Raw genomic sequence first — 19,548 nt, forward strand, 5'->3', positions numbered from 1 at the left:
TAACCTTTATGAAGTTTTATTGGCGCCACCGTTAGTGAGAATATATATTTTCGAGAGGTGGCGCTTTTAGCCATTTCCTAAAAATTTGGGAGCCCAAATAACAAGGAGGTGCTTGACACTTCCCTTAGCAATTTGGGAGTGCACATAGAATATACATCCACCCACTTGCTTTTCTTTTTTTTTTGGAAATTGACTACGATCTACGATAGTCATTACATTGGCGTTGATACATCATAAGTGTTTCCTCGTAAGAACACCCACGAATCTGATCAATTACCTTTCGTGCTTTGTGAGCAGACATACATATATGTTGGCCTAAATCGTATACTTGTACATCAGTACATCCGGATCCCTTTTATCATAAGGTTCACCTCTCGCCAATGAACGATCAGCACCTATATTCACTTAATTGCCATTAATGACGAGATATGTTATCGTTTCTTGCATGTCTCCGGAAGTAAGAAGAGTCGGTGCGATGGTATTAATACATCAAAAATGTAATAAACATGATAACCGTTGAATTTAAACTCTCACAGAAACAAACCTAAAGTTCAACTAAATTATGACCTAAAATCTAAATTCGTTATTTATACTTTAATAACCCAAGTTCAATAAAATCCAACTTGGAACCACTAAAATTTTAGATTTTATGTCAATATTATTTGGACAACCAAATGTTAACTATATCCAAGTAAGTTTTAAGTTCAAAATAACTCCTCCCAAGTCCCGACCAGACACTCTCAACAAAAAAAAAAAAAATCTCGACCAGACATAAAAGGTTCACAATAACTCTAATAACTACTCACATGCAGACAAGTATGGGGATGTCATCAACTTGTCATGTCATGGCAGCACCAAGGGCATATATGGGCATGCCGCATGCCACAAGACCTACATGCGGGTCATGGTTAGATAAAAGCTCCTTCGAACGCCAAGGCTGGTTCGGCCATAAGGGATTGGTATCCGAAAAAAAATAACTCATCTGAAAAAAAAAAAATTATGATTGTTAGTACTCACTTCTCATTTTTTTTTGTTGAAAGGTACTCACTTCTCATTTGATAGTTATTGCAGCATGCATGATTGAGTCCATAGAACTTTGTAACCCCAAAAAAAAAGAGTCCATAGAACTGTAACAAACTTTAATTTTTTTATAAAATCGTGGAAAACATGTTAGGAGATGGATGTCTCAATTTTACATAATCAAGAGGCATGGATTTGCTTGGACAATAGATGGAGCCTGCCTGTGTCATTATAAATGCCACTACTAAAAATATGGTGATGAAATTTACCTACTATGCTTGGTGATTTTATAGTCCTTACTCTAACTATGCCCTTTGTTGGATTTAGTTTATTACTAAAATATGTGCAACCTAGATGGCATTTGACAACAATGTGACTCAAAACTCAAAGGTCGACTTATCGATCGGCTAAGCCCATTGTGACTGGGCTAGAATTGTGTAATACCTATTTAAAGGTTCACGATAATAATAGACGATAAAGTTTCAACAAAAGAAAGATTATAATAGATGACATAGTATATTAAGATGGCAAAATTTCTTAACGACTTTATGATATTAACTTTCTACTATATAAATATTTGTGAGTGGATTTCTGAGATAAAACAACTTAAGTATCGGCATAATATGATCAATAATGAAGTTATGACATTCATACAAACATTTTGCCTTTATGTGATTATGTCTTCAAATTGATGGTGGTGGTGTTTCAATTTTAACTTCCAAACATATGTTTCACTCAAGCCACCTTGATAAAATTATTGATTCCTCTCATGTCCAAATGATCTGACCAATATTAGAGAAAGAGAGTCAATATAATATTTTGCAGTTGCTTTCTATTTCGTACTCTTACGATGCATTTTTATAATTCACAAAATCGTATTAAACATTTGAATTGATTCATTAAGTGCCAACAACTTGACTAGGTTCGCGGAAAGTTATAAAACATTCTCAAATAATTTGGGATTTGAAATTAGGACGCCACCATTAACATTTTTATATTGATTCTAATTAAGATATGTCATCATTACGAAAACAAAATGGATTTTGTCATGAATAAAAATGTAGCCAAGTCATAATTAAAGCCTAATTTTATAAGATAAACTTACAATTAAATTACCAAAGCTAGTCTAACTTTTCTCAATGAATTACTAAGATCGGAAATAACGATTTTGTGCATTTTCTAAGTTAGGGCACAAAACCACGACTCGTGTTGTTTTGGCCAAAGACAGTCTCTATCCATACTCTTAACAAGTTTGGTTTGTAGACAATAATCCTCCAATGAGGGAAGTTAGGCTACAAACTTTTTCGTTTGGCCATAAGCCAAATGCATTATGAGTAAAATACAAAGGATTGTATCAAGAAATTTCCTTCATCTTTGGACTCTTTTTCTTTGTAATTTGAGGGACTTTATTTTGTACAAAACAGGAATTTATGAGTGGATTCTATTTTTCTCGATCTAATACATTTCATTCAATCTGACGGTTAAATATTTTCTTGATACGACAATACAAACTCTTAAAATTTCAAATCTTCAGCTCTACAGTTAGTTATAAGGCATGAATCACATTTACTCACCACTTCTACTTGCTTTCTAGTCTTCTTTCTTGGAATATTATCTATATATTCTACTTGACTAACTATATAAAATTGATGAACCTAAACAAAGATTTTTTATATGATAATACCTCGCTCCTTGAAGTTAGGTATGATAATTTAACTTTTAACAGAAAAAAGGTATGATAATTTAATAAAATCTCCTAGACGGCATGATTGAAATCAAACAAATAATCTGGTTTAGTTCAAATAAATAATAAATAGGCGTCATGACTTTTTACGTAGCTTTCATAAGGGTGGGTTAATAAGCTTAGTGTAACTACAAACTCTTTTGTTCGGTCACCTAAGAAGAATTTCAGATCTCTCAACAAAAAAAAAACAAAGAATTTTAGATTAAAGAGGAAAAAATACAGTACAAAAAATAGACCAAAAGACCAAAGGGGTAAGAGATCTCCGGACACGCATTTCTGTAATCAATTATAGATTCTAAATATTCAAAAAGGAAATTAAATGTGCCCTACTCAATACCAGAACTAATGGAGCCAATGCTTCCTATATCTCACTCTTTCCCTAGTAAGATTGGCAAGCAAACAAAATACATATTAAAATTCATTTAGAGCAAGTGTCAGACTTATCGCAATGAAAAAATTTCTAGTGAAAAGAATGGTCTAGAGTCTAAGAACTAGAATTATTTGCTAGGGTGTACTTTAAAAGTTGATTGTGGTCTAGATCGAAAAACACATTTGTACGAAACTTTCTGTATAAAGCAGTTTGGTTGGATGTAGTCATTTAAATAGTTTCATCTGGTTGGATAGTCTCAAAAATCATTTTAATATTTCCGAAGCATAATTTGATTGTGTTTAAATCCATTTCGGCTGGTGATACTTTCTCTCTACTTTGAGAAGCAGTATTGAAATCTTATTGTTTCGAAAAAAAAAAAAATCATGCGCCGAAATGGGAGTACCTTCTTCCTACATTAGAAATGTGCCTTCACATATGGACAACTAAACACTCCCTTAACCTAAAATTAGTGGGGGGAAAGAGGACAATGATTTTAGAGAGAGAAGAATGAGACATGGACCACTTATGTCAACATGTACGACCCCAATGACTTCAATTGGATCACGTGTTTACCTTTTTCTTGTGAAACGGATGGCCCATATGTTCGTGTTAGTTAGATACACCTGATACTTTCTCGGACATGTGGTTTCTCTTAGTTGGATAGATTAAGATATAAGCGAAGCATAGGAACACTGATCCTTTCATTTTCTCATTATTTTTTGGGTTGGTTGTTGAATGGAATCTAATACCTAGAAGATTCTCCAAAAGAAAAATACCTGCCAAATTCTTCTAATAAAAATAAAATAAAATAAGTAAACATTTGAATAAATATAATAAATTAATTAAATTTTTGAAAACGTGAACCTACCTAATCGATCATTTTTTAGACTATCATGTGGTTTCTAGTCTACTTTCTTTTCTAGATAAAACAAATGATCTTATTATAAGTTGCTGATCAAATTGGAGATCTGAAATTTCATACAAAATAGACGTGGAGGTAATACTTTTAAATAAAATGAAAAATATTTTGTTTGAAAGTTTTTGCAAAATCCATACTCTTATAACAACGACTTTATGTACACACAGTCTACATGTACGAAAAAGTTCGGTACACATACATACTTTTTATACTTGTTTTATATATGTTAAATTTTAACATTATTTCAAATTCTGATGAAATTTCATACAAACATAAACTATCCGAAACCAACATTAATTTCTCTTAGTCGGTAATTTTCTTGCAGACCTAACGCTGTGTACATCGGTTTTTTTTCCTTTGAATTGTTGAAATTTTATAATCTAATTTGAGTTATGGGATGTTTTAAAAGGCATGGAATTGTCATGCTTGGTGTGTGGGGCTAAGTGAAACAACCCCCATGTTGTTTGAAGGGCTAAAGAATCTTAAGGAAGCAACTCCAAGATTCTAGCATTGGCTCCATGATATCAGACAAATAACAATTATCCATGTAATCTTTGTGATTTATCACTTATGAAATGAAATATGATTTCGCGTGGTCCAAAAAAAAATCAGACAAATATGGTGGACCAGAAAACAACTTTTTAATAGAACCAATCACGAAATTTAGAAAGACAATAAGTGGATAAGGAATAGATAAGTATTAAGGTACCAATACTCATTTTATTTGAGTCCACTTATCTCTCTGTGTCTGTTTGATCCATTTGATATATAACTGTCTTCCTTGCTATTTGATCTAATGATAAACTTTAGAAAAAAATGTCAAATTATAGGTCAATTATAAAAAATTCAAGAACATAAAGCATCACAAAATTTCATCGACGCTCTGTTACATAGAAGTAAAACGCTGGAATATATTTCAACAAAAAAAAAAACTCTAGAACGTAACCATGAGACATGGCCATGTGAAAGAAATATTAGGTCGCCTAACATTACTCATTCCACTATCATTGTTAGTGTAGTTTGTTATTACGATGATGTGATATCGAGTATAGAAACAATTTTCAGCGAGGACGTTACATAAAATTAAAACTTGGATATAACAAAGCTGAAAGCACGCCGTTAACATTCTCAATTTTGTTGTTTTGTTAATGCTGCCTAACATCATAATTGTTAAAGAGATCTAACCGCGGGTAGGTTGTTGAGCGGATTCTACATATATGGCTAACTCGAAAACTACATTTTGAGTTCCCATAACCGTAAATGAAGTCATTTTAAGCAATTTTACTCGGAAACTATTACCAGGTTGGTTTTCTATTAGTAGTAAGCATAAAGGTTGCTCGTACGGCACAAACAGTTGCATCAAAAACGTTATGCGAGATTCAGTTATCATTGTATGTTATGAAGTGACGAGGAAATACATCAAACACACCCTACAAACACAAACAATATTGTCAAGGTGCGTTAAAATTGATACATTTCAAATTCACGCCCTACTATCTGATCTACAATTCTTTTTCCCGAAGACGATATATAGTACTAAAACTGAAGAGTATAATTATAGTCCGTGTGAGAAACAAAAATAGGAATGTATTTCCAGAATCTAATGCTAATAAAATGACATTCCCAAATCAAACTTAGATGTAATTTGCAAAGCAAAAAATAGACCTTCTCACATAGTTACACATAAGCCCTTTAATCATAGGCGACCTCTCCTTTTTTTTTTTTTTTTTTTTTGATGAAGGAGGCCACCTCTCCTTAGGCTTAGCAATTTTTTTTTTTTTTTTTTTTGGAAACCGATTACATTGTCGTACAATTGCCATTGAATACATCAAAGATGTGATAAGCTTGCTACCCGCCCACTCAAACTCTAACATGACCTTATTTATACCCTAATAATCCCAATTCAAATAACCAAAGATTTCACCTTCTCTGGGATTCGAACCTGAGACTTCCAGGGATTTCTGGAGTTTATGTCAACACCTTGGAACCACTTGGGCTACCAACTGTTGACCTAAGGCTTAGCAATTAGCATATGTGGTTGCTGGTAAGATGACCAAATAAATTCAATTTCCTCAAACTAATTTTTATTATCATAGAGAGAAAAATACCTAAAGGAAAATATATCGGATAACGACTTATGTCATTCGTACAATAGCGACATAACGTGTACCCAGTACGTCTATTACGACGATCACAATTTTTGGCCAATCAACACCATACATTTTGCACTTTTCATTCCGAACTTGTTTGGCATTACATTTTTGTAATGCATATGAATGAACTTAGTCAATCGGCATGAATCAGGTCCAACTTGCCATGGTTAACAAAGAATTCTCACGGACTATAATCATACACGACTTTTATGTTGTCATTATGTCATACAATTGCGTGGTGTAACGGGACACAAAAGCAAAAGACAAAGAAAAGAGTTATTTTCAATTGCTGGTTGGTCCATATTTGGACAGTGTGTATTGAAGGTGACCACTAAAATCTAATCCACTAGAACCATTAAACTTGTTAGAACAAAAAAGGCTGTGAGCTTGCCTTTGGAGTTTGTCTTTGGGGGTTTTATTTTCTACATTGTACTAGAATAAGTTTATAAACATAAACAATAATCAAATTTATAACAAAAATGTTTGTAGATAGATTTTTTACATGTAAATTTCAATAAACAGATAAATTAGATGAGTTTATTATATATACCTCGTTTCAAATTTGTAGGCTCAAAGCATTTGATTTGGTGGTTTAGGTCATGCCAGGGTCTGCGCAACTTCGTACAAAATAAAAATAGAGGCAAATATGAATAAAGCCGAGTATTTGGTTTGAAGAGTTATTTCTTTATAAGCCCCTTGAAAAATGATCAGTTTCTCGTGTGGCCCCCTGATTTATCGGAATTATCGAGATGACCCTCTTCCCAATTTTCCCGTTAAGACGGAGTTAAGTTAGTTTTGATTGTCTAATTTTTCTTCTTCATGAGCAACTTCCATTAAACTTCCCCTTGTCTTCTCAATATTTTTTCTCTTTTTTCCTTACATGATTCTCTCTTCTAATCTTCATCTTCTTCCTCTCAATATTTGAAGATGAGGTCATCTTGGCATTTTCTTAACAAGAAATTGCCCTGCATATTCAATTTTAAATTTTTTTAAATTAAAAAGACAAGTTATAGTTTGTTTTGGTTAAAAATCCAAAGTTTGTATTTTTTTTTTTGGTTAAAAACTTAAAATTTCTGTTTTGTTTAGTTAAAAACTCAATATTTATTGTTCGCAAGCTATTGCAAAACTACTGCAAACTTGTTACAAACATTTTGCAAGTTGTTTCATATTACGAAAAATACTTAAAGAGCTGAAGACTAAAAAAATTAGGTAATTGTTTTCCAAAAGAGAAAATTTATAAGTAATTTTAACCAAATTTCGCATTTCATAAATTAAAGGATTGCACGAAAAGCTTACCCTATTTGGGGGGCAAAGTTGAAAATGACTATTCTGACTCATAACATCATTCAAATCGTATCCGTGGTTGTTAATCGAGGGACAAAAAGAGTTTGTGTATGTTGTGCCTTTGCCCTTAATATTTTAAGGTTTTTTTTGGACCTTATATCCAATTATTATACTTTATCTGTTAAATGCTTCTTGTGAACTGCATGACTTGAACCATATATACTATCAGTCTGAAGTACTCTTATAGTAATTCTATTATACTTTCTACCACAACTTCACAAAAAATTACAATAAACTTTTAAATCAACAATTTATATTTTCGTACATTTATTGGATATCAAAATGCGACAAGCATACAATCAGAACCGTTATAATTTGAGATTCATCGCCAGATCATGGGTTTTTTAGAGTGACAATTTCTCTTGGTCCCCGATGTTGCCCGACAACCCCAAAGGGCAGTCCTACCACACCATGAACAACAAAAGAATAGTTCAGGCGGGTACGGTGACCAGGTGGAGGACCACTTTGGGTGTGAAACCATTTCACACGGGACTCAAGTTGGAATCACTTTTTTGGATTCCAACTTAAAGTTCTATCATTTCAACAAAATGAAACTTATAGTTCTACGTTTGGAGGATCATTTCTACGTTTGGAGGATCATTTGAAAATACAATTACAAATACTACGAACCAAACACTTAGTTTTAGTTATTGTGTTTCTTCTTGTGGTGGGAAATGCTCGACTATACGTGGGGTACTATCTTCATCAGCCGGTCGATCGGGTAGAAAATCCATCAGAAATCAGGGCTATAGACTCTAGGGCCGCATGCTTGATGAATTCGTACGCTCAAACCCTGCAAGAGAACCCAAGATAAGTCCGTTATGGTAGCTACATACATGTCATGTATAAGCTAACCCTAAAATCAATAGTGTTACATCGTATTTGATAACTGGTGTATTAATCATCAGGAAATTGTTTGTATTTGCTTGGTTAAAAATAAAAAAAATTAGATTTTGTTTAGTTAAAAACTCAATATGTTTGCAACATTTTTACAAGCAGTTGAAACTCTTTTGCAGGACTATTGCAATCCTCATGCAAACTGTTGCAAAAATTTAAGAAAATACTTAAGGAAGTAAAGATTAGAAAAGGTTGAGTAATCTTCACCAAAACGAGTACTGACAAAATTTCATTTAACCTATTAATTTTCCAACTATTACTATAAAGTCGTGGACTAGGATGAACCGAAGTCGGGTTCCTAGTGCACACGAGCACCACAACGTCGGACCCTTCATATTCAGGTTCCAAGCCCACAAGCTTGCTTCCCACACCTTGAACTGGTTTCTTATAGAACCCAATAAACTATCATGGTTCTGATTTGGTCTAGGTTAATAAAGGAACCGGAACTAACCCGTTCGCCTCACGGCGGCTCGCCCGGCTCCATACCTCAATAATTGGATGTTCAAATCCCTATGATACCCTTATTCATTTTTCCAATTTACAAGGAAAAGTCCTCCACCACGACCACAACTTCCTTCTATTTAAGTTCTGATCTCTTCATCTTCAATTTTTGTGCGAACATAACTAGAGAGAGAAAGTTTTAGAGAGAGAAAGTGAGTTCTCATCTTCTTCTCTTTGGTTTTTCCAACAAATCAGCAACAACCCATTCAATCAAACAATCATTCCTTCCAATTCGAGCATCTGGGTTGTGGAATTTCTCCTTCTAGAGAGAGAATTTCTAGAGAGAGAGAGAGAAAGAGGTAAAGAAGGGTAAGTCCCCTGTGTGAACAAGTTGTAGACATCACGGCTATATCCGGAGCAATCGGGCCATTAATTCATGTCCGAGCAGTACGACGTAAGGGCTCTGTAATTGAGAGTAACCCTTCGCCGCACGGCGGGCGTGGAGCTTTGCCTTCTGAAGGAGGCAGTCCTTCTGATCTTCTCTTTCTTGCTGGTGGTGGTTCATCTTCTTTCTTTCTTCCTTTCCTTTAACTCTCCCTTCTCTCCTCCCCCCTTCTCTTTCCAAACCTAAATTTACCTACAATCAATAAACCTATCATCTTCTTCAAATTTGAATCAGCTTTATAATTAAGTAAAAACCAGTGAGTGAATCTATTTTCTGTTAGTCTTGAAAAATTGTTATTGAGATTTGAAAAACTAAATAAAATTAGCAAAGATGTTGAGGATCAAGAGAGTTCCTACTATGGTTTCCAATTTCCAGAAAGACACAGAGGACCAGCCTACTACTGGGTGTGGTCGGAATTGCCTCCGGAGCTGCTGTCTTCCAGGTACTTTCTCTCTCTCTATTCAAATAGCTTTGATGGTTGATTATCAACTGTGAAAATTGTCCTGATTATTTTCAATTTTTGATGATTGGGTATAAAAAATTGTTTTTTTTTCTTCTGATTCAGGGTCGAATCTCCCTCTCTATACTTTTAAGAGGCTGAAAAATGTCATGGAAGAGAAGAAGAATACCCCTGTACCTTTTCTCGATTCACTCCTTCTTGGGGAGGTAAATCTCTCAACCCTTATAACAAAATACCCAAATCTCTCTCTCTCTCTGTTGTTTAAGAAAAATACCCAATTTTTGTTGCTTGTAGTAGTTAGATTTTGAGTTCAAATTATACTTCTTGATTGCAGTGGGAAGATCGTATGCAAAGAGGGCTTTTCCGCTATGATGTTACTGCTTGTGAAACCAAGGTTTCAATCTTCTTCATCCCCTTCTTTTTATGTATCAAGGTTATCAAAATATGAAGATTTCTGAACTTCTTTTGTAATATGATGTTGTTTTCGCAGGTGATTCCAGGTGAATCTGGTTTCATTGCCCAATTGAACGAGGGTCGTCATCTAAAGAAGCGACCAACTGAATTTCGTGTCGATAAGGTTCTTCAACCTTTTGATGGAACCAAATTCAACTTCACCAAGGTTGGTCAGGAAGAGATACTTTTCCAGTTTGAAGAGACTGATGGTGATGAAGCTCAGTTCTTCCCAAGTGCTCCTATTGATTCTGAGAACTCCCCGAGTGTCGTTGCCATCAATGTATGTAATACTAATTTACTGATTAATCTTCAAATTCGATTTTGGTTTATGGATTGTTTTAGTTCTTCGAGTATAGGATCTAATTACTAGATAACTCAGTTAGATTCTAAGTTAGATCGAAACTGATTTGTGTTTCAGGTGAGCCCTATCGAGTACGGGCATGTCCTTTTGATCCCAAATGTTCTTGACAGCTTGCCTCAAAGTATCGATCGAAAGAGTCTATTTCTTGCAATCAACATGGCTGCTGAAGCTGGAAATCCTTATTTTCGATTAGGTTATAACAGTTTGGGTGCATTTGCTACTATCAATCACCTTCACTTCCAGGTTTTATTTCTAAACCATAACTCAATTTTTTACTCAGTTTGAACCATGATAAACTCAATGGCTATACTATTTTCATGATCTCTTATCTCTGATTGTAATGGTTTAATGGAAACAGGCTTATTACTTGGCTGTGCCTTTTCCTATCGAAAAGGCGTCTACTCGAAAAGTGACTACTCTTCCTAATGAAGTAAAGATCTCTGAGCTATTGAATTATCCAGTTAGAGGTCTCGTATTTGAAGGCGGTGATGATGTGGAGACCTTATCAAATGCTGTCTCCGACTCGTGCATTTGCCTTCAAGATAACAACATCCCGTACAATGTCCTTATTGCCGATTCAGGGAAAAGAATCTTTGTTCTCCCACAGTGTTACGCCGAGAAACAAGCTCTTGGGGAAGTGAGTGCCGAACTTCTAGACACTCAAGTTAACCCAGCAGTTTGGGAGATCAGTGGCCATATGGTGTTAAAGAGGCGAAAGGACTACGAGGAGGCATCCGAAGAAAATGCTTGGAGGCTTCTTGCAGAGGTTTCTCTCTCTGAACCACGTTTCGAAGAAGTTAAAGCTATCATATTTGAATCCATCAAATGCCAAGAAGATTCTGACGAGACTATGAACGAAAGCTTGAACTCAAAGTCTGAAGAACTTGGGACTGCAAGCATTGTTGCCGACCGAACCATGGCTTTGGACCAAGAATGTCTTGTTCTGCAGTAATGGCGAAGGTTTCTCGGTCATGTTTCGCGATAAAGCGATTTACGTGGTACTATTACAATTATTATCTGAAGTCTCGAGGACGAGCTAGTGTTCTATAAATAAGGCGAACTGTGTGTGCTTATTGCCATTGCTGTTAGTTGTAAGATTTCCATGATTAGTCTGTATTCTGCTTTGCTTTTCTGTTGAATATTGGTGCACCTTAGTTGCTCCTCCTAAGAAACACCCATGTACTGTTTCTGCCTCTATTTATATGCTAGTAAGTGTTTTAATGTATGATTTTGTGTTCCAGTTGCTCTGATTTTCATTGAAGTATTGATTAAGAGTCAGATCTGAAATCTTTATCATCCCTCTTAGGTGATGTTTAATTTTCTTGTCTGTGTCTGACTTTTCTACATCTGACTCTCGTAAACCTGACTTAGTTTCTCGACGAGTGGGATTTTCTTGTAAATAATTTTCTTGTCTTTGTAAGGCTTTAGGCTTCTTTGTTGTCGGGCTTTAGGCATCTTTCATCCGTGGTTTAAATTATGCGGTTATCGTGCTTATTACATCTCCATGATGCATCAATGCCTTGTAACAATGTCAGATTCTCAAAAAAATAAAATAAATAAAGTAAAAATAAAAATTGAATGTGATATAATATTTTTTTTAAAACAATGTGATACAATATTCACGAACATGTTACAAATTTGTCTGTCGTAGAATTATTCCTCCAAATGGTATTTACAACCGCCATATATATATAGAGAGAGAGCTGGAGACCAAAGTTTTTTTTTTTGAATTGTTCAGCGTGTGCCTCGAACTCTTGACCTCTAGGTGGAAGATTATACCTCTTACCACTCCAACCAAGGGTTGTTGGCTCCAAAGTTTTTCTCTTCTTCCTTTTCATTGATTGTTCTACAAGAAAGAGCGAGAGCAAGTTAGATTTCATGAACTTTAAAATGTGCAACAAAGCATCAAGAATTGCATATTACCTCAAGATATCGCCGAAGGTCATCTGACACATGAATATGCCCATGGCTAAAATAAGACTGAGCATTCTCCTCAATTTCGCCGATCCTGCATAAAATTTCTCAGTTAACATTTTTTTCTAAGGTATAATATCTTTGGGATTCTTTAGATTTAGAAAAAATGAGGACCCCTTCGATTGAAATGGACCATTTGGGACAGGCTAGTTATGAGCTATGACATCAATCCTGAGTCCTGAGGTATTAATGCTTAAGGGGTTGCACCACCATTAGATGATATCAGAGATCCGATGAACCCATAACCCGAAATTGAAAAATGAAATCTATGGGTTTAGAAGAGTTTACCTATAGATATAGTTTACCATTATACCGGCACTTTGGCGGATGCCATTTTCAGATCGATCTGACATCCAATTTAGTCTCTCAATCATCTAGCACATGTTAAAACAAAACATTGTTGCAGTTTAGATTTCAAAACCAACGGAAAATTATAATATATATTCAAACACCATAAATGGTTAATCTTTGGGGAAGAAGAGATCATGAAGATGAAAATTTTAACAAATAGAACGAAGAGTTAGTTTAGGTTCATACTGCTCCATTTTGTAAATGAAAATTGGCCACTGCATCTAGAGCTTTCCCTCTCTTTTTCTCTTGAATAAGGTACCTGAAAACCTCAAGTTAATCAGAATTGACATTTAGCACTTGTACTGTTTATAATACACTTATGGACCGTGAGATTCCCATCTTCTAAAGAAATATTGATGTAGAACCTCTGTTAAGATAAATGAAGGTCGAATCTAAAGAAAGGCCTGCCAGGAGAGGAACACAAAACACTCTGAAGATGATCGCCATACTTGGTGTATCCTAATGGAAGAGTGGGTCATAATACCTGGCACATAACCGAAGAAGAGGGGCTTGTAATACTGATACCAGTCTTGAAGAACTGGTCCACTCGTTATTTGTTGATGTTAGCAAATTCCACATTACTTCCATGCCATTTTTCCCAGTTGTAAACTCTCTGCAAATGAATTAGTTAACATGAAATTAGGTTTGCACAATATGACTTCATAAAATTACATGATAACATTTGATTGAGCTTACACTGATGAGTCCAATATTGCTCTCTCTTCCTCTGGTTGAAGTATATTTTCCCTGAAAGTAGAACTTGAGATCTTGTTTAGTGAATCACCTTCATCTTCGGATTCAGCAAGTTTTAGTTGAGATGCTAACTTCGCGAGGAGCCATTGCATATAACCTGGTATTGGGCTGAGTGTTGCAAAGGTCTTTATCGACAAACCAGATAAAATTAGAAACCATAAGCAAGTACAAGCCTAATAATTATGAGATAAATGATGCGTAAACCCCAAACAATACACCACCGCTCAGTAGTTGCCGAATTTTAAAAGTAAACGATCTTTACGATTGACATATAGGTTGGATTCGACTACCCTTTTCGCTGTTATTTGACATTCAATGAGGTATAGGGTAATAGAGGTACTTACAGAAATATGTGGCATATCTCTTTTCACGAGCTGAATCACACGTTTAATAAGAAATTTTCCTAAGTTGATTCCTGCTAAGCCTGGCTGCAGGGTTCAGGGCAAAATTAAATACATGTAATGGATGTCTTAACAAAATTGACTTAATAGCTAATCAAATAATCAATATTTTGTAACTTGGGTTAAAGAATAAACTTAGGATAATCTCGTTACGAGTTTGTGATGTTATTAATCTCACCTTGGTTGATGATATAGAGTAAAACAACGCACAAGTTGCCTCACTTTCAGAAGTAGGTGGATTGTCCCACAATACTTCCTGAGTGAAGTAGGAAGAAGAATCTTTAGAACATAAAATCAATACAAAATAATGAACTGTCATTCGGAAAAAAGGTAACCTGTATTTTCTCAGCCACATTCTTCAGAAGTGCAACTTCAATAAAAATTAAAGGTTCTCCTGTAATATACCGTCTAGAATCATTTAGTAATTAGACTTGATATATGAACTATGAATATCCAAATCTAAAATTAATTCTTGGAGCAAGTAACATTTGTTCAAGGATAAACGGCAAATGTCTAACCAGGTATTGCTGGATGTAAATATCCAAAACATCGACGACCCACACCTAGCCTCCTTTTCAGATCTAGAAGGTTGCTTATGGGATGAACAGCCTAAACAAAAGGAATTATAGAAACACTTTCAAATTATCAAACAAATAAGAAAGTACTAAACCCACATATAAGACTAATAAAACCAAAACTAGTAACAAGATGTGAAAGGAATGACCTCATATGCTACAATTTTCTCTAACAAAGATGCAGGGTCGTCCCATGTAATTTGATGAAGTTCTAATGCTGCTGGACTAAGCCATGTAACAAGCTTTTCCTTTAAGTAAGAGTCTAATGCTCGTAAAGACGCAGTGTTTTCCTCCCTGAATATTCCAAAAAAAAAAGTATGAAAAATTGAACTTCATTGATCCCATCTTACGTGTTATGAGTTAAAGTAAAAATCCATATCAAAGTCTAAGACATATAGAGCTGTATTTTTGGTGTTCTTTATTTGCTAAGATCATACTGAAGCATGGAGAGGAGATCCGCTCGTAGAATTGTCAAGAATTTCAACCCTTCAGGGTGCATGTTGAGCCGCTCAAAGAGGACTTCATATTTCGGCCGAAGTGCATGCCTTAAATTTCTTTCAGTCCTATAAAGTGCTGATAATAAAGCTTGCCCATCAAGGTCGGAAGATTGAGCCTTTTCACCTTCAACGACAACATTCAATTAACTAAAACCTAAATTGAAAGAATATATGAGACAATGGTGATAATGATATTTAGCCTACTTCAAAGTAGGGAACGAAACTCACTGCTGGGAAGCTCGAGGCTAAGATATTGCTGCATCAGTTCTCGGACTTGTGTTCTACTAACATCATAATCTCTAGAGAGTACAAGTAATAGTTTACGACGATTCTCGGACGAAAGATTAAAATAGCCCTAAATCAATAATGCCCATGATCAAAAACACTAATTGACATAATTTTAGATGCTAAAATTCTATCTTCGGAGTAAAATACCTTGGAGAAATTATTAAGAACTTCATCTATTATATCAGTTTTCGACATTGATATAGCAGAATGTAAGCTCTCTTTGACAACCTTCATTTCTCTGAATTTAAAAAAAAAGGAAGGTTCAGTTTTGTCCCTTCATAATTTGATCCAACAAGGGTATAAATCTGATGGTATATATATATATATATAGGAAGAGAAAGGGTACCTTTCTGAATTGCTTGGGGAATTGGATATCTCAGTAGATGAAATTACATGTTCACCTAATTGATTGCTACCAGAAGACTGTGCTAGATTAGCTTCATTCTGATTAAAAAAGGGGAAAACTAATAACTCATATATGGAAGAATCCGAAACAATTAGAAAAAAAAACCCCAAATAGTTAGAATGAATGAATGAATTGTACAAGTAGAAATCATTTCAATTCATAATTTTTTTTATTTTAGAAGCTGTTGATTCTAATTAATCTCTTGCGAGAACAGTGGATTTGATTAATCGTTATTGTAAATGAATTAACAATAGCTAGAGAGAGAGAGAGAGAGAGAGGTGTGATTAGGGCATTCACTTACAGGAGAGATGGGGAGCTTGTTTGGTCTCATTCTGGTTCTCATCAAAATTGCCAAAGCTTTTCTGTTCATTCTCTCTAGACTCTCTAGATTAGAATCTTTTTCTCTCTCTAGAATGGATGTGAGTGAGACACCTTGTGCTTTCCGTGGAAGTGAAGACTAATCATCAATTCCAAATTTCCCGGGTTCCTTCTACCTGGATGGATTTTCACAGGGCCACCATTTTTGCAAACTTCCTACCTGTGCGGTGCGGGGGTTCGTTCCAGTTCACTGTCCGTGCCGACCTGAGGTCCATTCTGACTCACGGCCTATTCTTTTGGCAGCTTCCTGCTTTAGGGAAGAGAGGATAAATCTAAGGCCCAAAAACACAGCCCAAATAGGAAATCCAACCCAATAGGGATTTATATTTCAAAAAAAACCCAAAATGTTAGATTACCTCTCTATCCCTCCAAAAGAAATTGTTCCCTCTCTTATCCCTCACACATTTCCCGCCAACACACCCAGCCTTTCTCTTTCTCTCCCTGACTTTGATTAGACACAACACACATCCCTCTCTTGGCTTCCGCGCTCTCTCTCTCTCTAACTTGAAATCCTATCTTCTCCCTCCATCAAAACGTTTCATCTCTATCTCTCTCTCTATTTCGATCAAACTCTCTCTCTTCATTCATACCGGCGCATCTCTATCTCTCTCTCTGTCTCTTTTTCAAGCGAAATCCCTCAGCCATTAACGCCTCATAGAGTCCAAACGTTACAGCCGAATCTCTCTCAACCAAACCTATTTAAACAACCGGATCTCATCTTTTTTCTCTCTATTTCTCTCTGTTTCAACGAATCTCAAGCTTCTTTCTCGATTTCTCTCTCTTTCAAAACAGGTACGTCTCTGTTCTTCATCTAACTCTTGATCCTCTCTCTGTTGTTGGTAAATTTTTAGGATTGTTAGAACATTTTTGGGGTTTCTTGTTTCAGATCTGTGGTTTTTGGTACAGTTTTAAGGGTTTTTGAAAATTTGGGGGAGTTTTCAAACAATTAGGGTTTATGATTTCAAGTTTAGTAGTCTGATCTATAGTCTGTGATAAATCATTTTGGGTTGTTTTTCGAAAAAGTTTTAGGGTTAAGTTGCTCTAAAGTTTGTGATAAAACATTTTGGTTGTTGTTTTGTGATTTCGGAACCATTTGGGTGTTTATGGTTCTTCATCAAGCTTCTAGGTTAGTTTTGTTTTAACATTTAGGGTTGTGATCCGAAAGTTAGGTTTGTGTGGAGACATTTAGTACTTTGTCTTTGTTTTTTGGGGGTCTGTCTTTGTTTATGAAGTGCATGATTTGGTTTATCATTGTGGGTTGTGTTGAAGAAATGTTGGATTATGTTCAGACATTTTGATAGTTGTTAGTGATTTCGAAAGCATGCATCTACACATAAAGGTCATTTGGGTGTTTATGATACTACATCAAGTTTCTAGGTTAGAGTTGTTTTAACATTTATGTTTCTGTGGAGAAATTTAGTCATTTGATCAAGATTTATGGGTTGTTGATTAACAGAATGTTTTTTCTTTAACATTCATGGTTGTGAAAAAAAAAACTAGTATATGTTTATACATTTTGGTTGTGTAGATACATTCTGCTTTTGTTTGTCTTTGTGTTTGTTTGAAACATATGAACTTTTGCAGACAATCCCAAGATGGCTAAAACTAACACAAAGAAAGGAGATGGTGCTGATAAGAAACAACAGACTCCGGTGAGGGCTAGCCCCAGGAAGAGACCTGCTGAAGAGGCATCAAATGCTGGGCCGAGCAAAAAAGGCAAGAAAGTTGCCAGCCCCCAACAAGCAAAGGTGTGTTATTGTATAGACATTTTTTACAATGTTCTGACAATAATGTTTGTGTTCTTACATTTTTTATAATTGTTATGCATATTAGTTAGTGTGTTAACATTCTGTAAAATGTTGCTTCAGTTATTGATCTGTCATTATTGTGTAGAGGCCTATGCTTATTGTGTGGACACAGTAAACAATGATCTGCCATTACTTATTGTGATGGAGCATTAAGTTTACTGTTGAACATTTTATTGAATGCCCTGACATTTCTGTTATTGTTTCTGTGAAGCACCGTGGGTTTACTTCAAAGGCGAGAGTGGACAAGGTGGAGCCTCAACCAAAACCAACAGAGGCTAAAGAGCAGAAGAAGAAAGCTGCTTTCAATTACAAATGTAACTTCAAAGCAGTTTTCAAGGTGGCGCGGGAATTGCAGTTATATATTACTGAAGAGCAAAGGGAGATGTTGCTTTCTTCACCATTCGGGGCCTTATTTAAGGCAGTGACCAGTTTTAGTTTCCGAACAGAGAATGTGATGGAGAAGCCGAACAAAGCCATCTATGATCTTCTGTACTGCTATGACAAACAGAGCCAAGCCTTCAACATCGGAGGGAAGTTGATTCAGTTCACTCCCGGAGATGTTGCTTTGTTGTTGGGAGTCCCAATGGAAGGACAAATATATGATGCATTCCCAACCAATGTCACCATAGATGTGGCTAAAGACGAGTTTTTGAGCAAGTATTTCAAAGACTGTGTTGTTGAGGGAAAGGCTGCATCTTTTGGGGGTCCCAGCATCGAAAAGGCGTTGCATGTGGCTGCAAGAACAAAGGCTCCGGCCATTGAGTTCTTGAAACTATGGATTATGTACATGGCAGCCACATTCCTGTTTGCTTCAGCTGCCGGCTCCTCGGTTGTCGGGAGTTTTTATCACAATCTCCAAACGGAGAGAATGATGAAAAGAGTTTCATGGGCGAGAGCTATTCACTCCTACATGATGGAGAGAATAAACAAGCACTCGGAAGACCCGGCAAAAGCTTCAGGATGCCTGACTCTTCTCCCCGTAAGTATTCATAACCATGCACTTAAATGTTTCATAATTTCTTATAGTGATAAAAGTCAAATTAGTGTGCTCTGACATTCTTTTAAATGTTTCATCATTCTTTTGGGGCTTCTGTAATGCTGAAACATTTTGGAGAATGTTTGGGCATGTTATAAAATGTGTTTACATTTCTTATGGTGATAAAGAAAAACAGTACTGACCTAAGAGTGTTTAATTTCTTTGCAGTACTGGTATTGCATGCACACCAGGATCCATGAGGACCTGGTTGGAGAAGTAGGGGTCAGTCCTAGAATAGCTCGATGGATGATCGAGCCATTCTTCCTTAAAGGACTGGAAGAAGAGCTGGAAAGCATTACAGAAGAGCAGGTAATTTGTTTTAACATTTCTTATAATGTCTCGGTTATTTAAACTAATGTTCTAACATAACTGATGACTGAGTGACATTTTAGCAAATGTTGGAACATTTGCAAGAATGTTGGAACATTTAATTAAGTGCATGTGTTTTTTTAAGAGGTGTTGAGATAATAACCT

General features: G+C 35.6%; 2 protein-coding genes across 2 annotated transcripts; one reads left to right on the forward strand and one right to left on the reverse strand.

Annotated features, from left to right (window-relative positions):
- Positions 1-9,059: 9,059 nt before the first annotated feature.
- On the forward strand, positions 9,060-11,847 carry VTC5 (GDP-L-galactose phosphorylase VITAMIN C DEFECTIVE 5 (VTC5)). Its single transcript, XM_086669260.1, has 6 exons — positions 9,060-9,775; positions 9,899-9,999; positions 10,128-10,187; positions 10,284-10,526; positions 10,665-10,850; positions 10,966-11,847. The coding sequence occupies exons 1-6, from the start codon at positions 9,664-9,666 to the stop codon at positions 11,557-11,559; spliced, it is 1,296 nt and encodes a 431-aa protein (XP_086525386.1). The 5' UTR covers positions 9,060-9,663; the 3' UTR covers positions 11,560-11,847.
- Positions 11,848-12,164: 317 nt separating this feature from the next.
- LOC147552288 (malonyl-CoA decarboxylase family protein) lies at positions 12,165-16,489 on the reverse strand. Its single transcript, XM_086669259.1, has 16 exons — positions 16,154-16,489; positions 15,793-15,890; positions 15,594-15,684; positions 15,387-15,513; positions 15,099-15,282; positions 14,811-14,955; positions 14,605-14,695; positions 14,422-14,480; positions 14,265-14,342; positions 14,030-14,113; positions 13,629-13,810; positions 13,417-13,545; positions 13,119-13,191; positions 12,870-12,955; positions 12,531-12,615; positions 12,165-12,453 (listed from the first exon to the last, which is right to left on the reverse strand). Exons 1-16 carry the CDS (start codon positions 16,220-16,222, stop codon positions 12,442-12,444), a joined length of 1,593 nt encoding a protein of 530 aa, XP_086525385.1. The 5' UTR covers positions 16,223-16,489; the 3' UTR covers positions 12,165-12,441.
- Between the last annotated feature and the right edge of the window lie 3,059 nt (positions 16,490-19,548).

Source organism: Eschscholzia californica, unplaced genomic scaffold (genome assembly GCF_041429995.1).
Source record: "Eschscholzia californica isolate CP2 unplaced genomic scaffold, dmEscCali1.0.p SCAF_3, whole genome shotgun sequence".
Taxonomy (NCBI): Eukaryota; Viridiplantae; Streptophyta; class Magnoliopsida; order Ranunculales; family Papaveraceae; genus Eschscholzia; species Eschscholzia californica.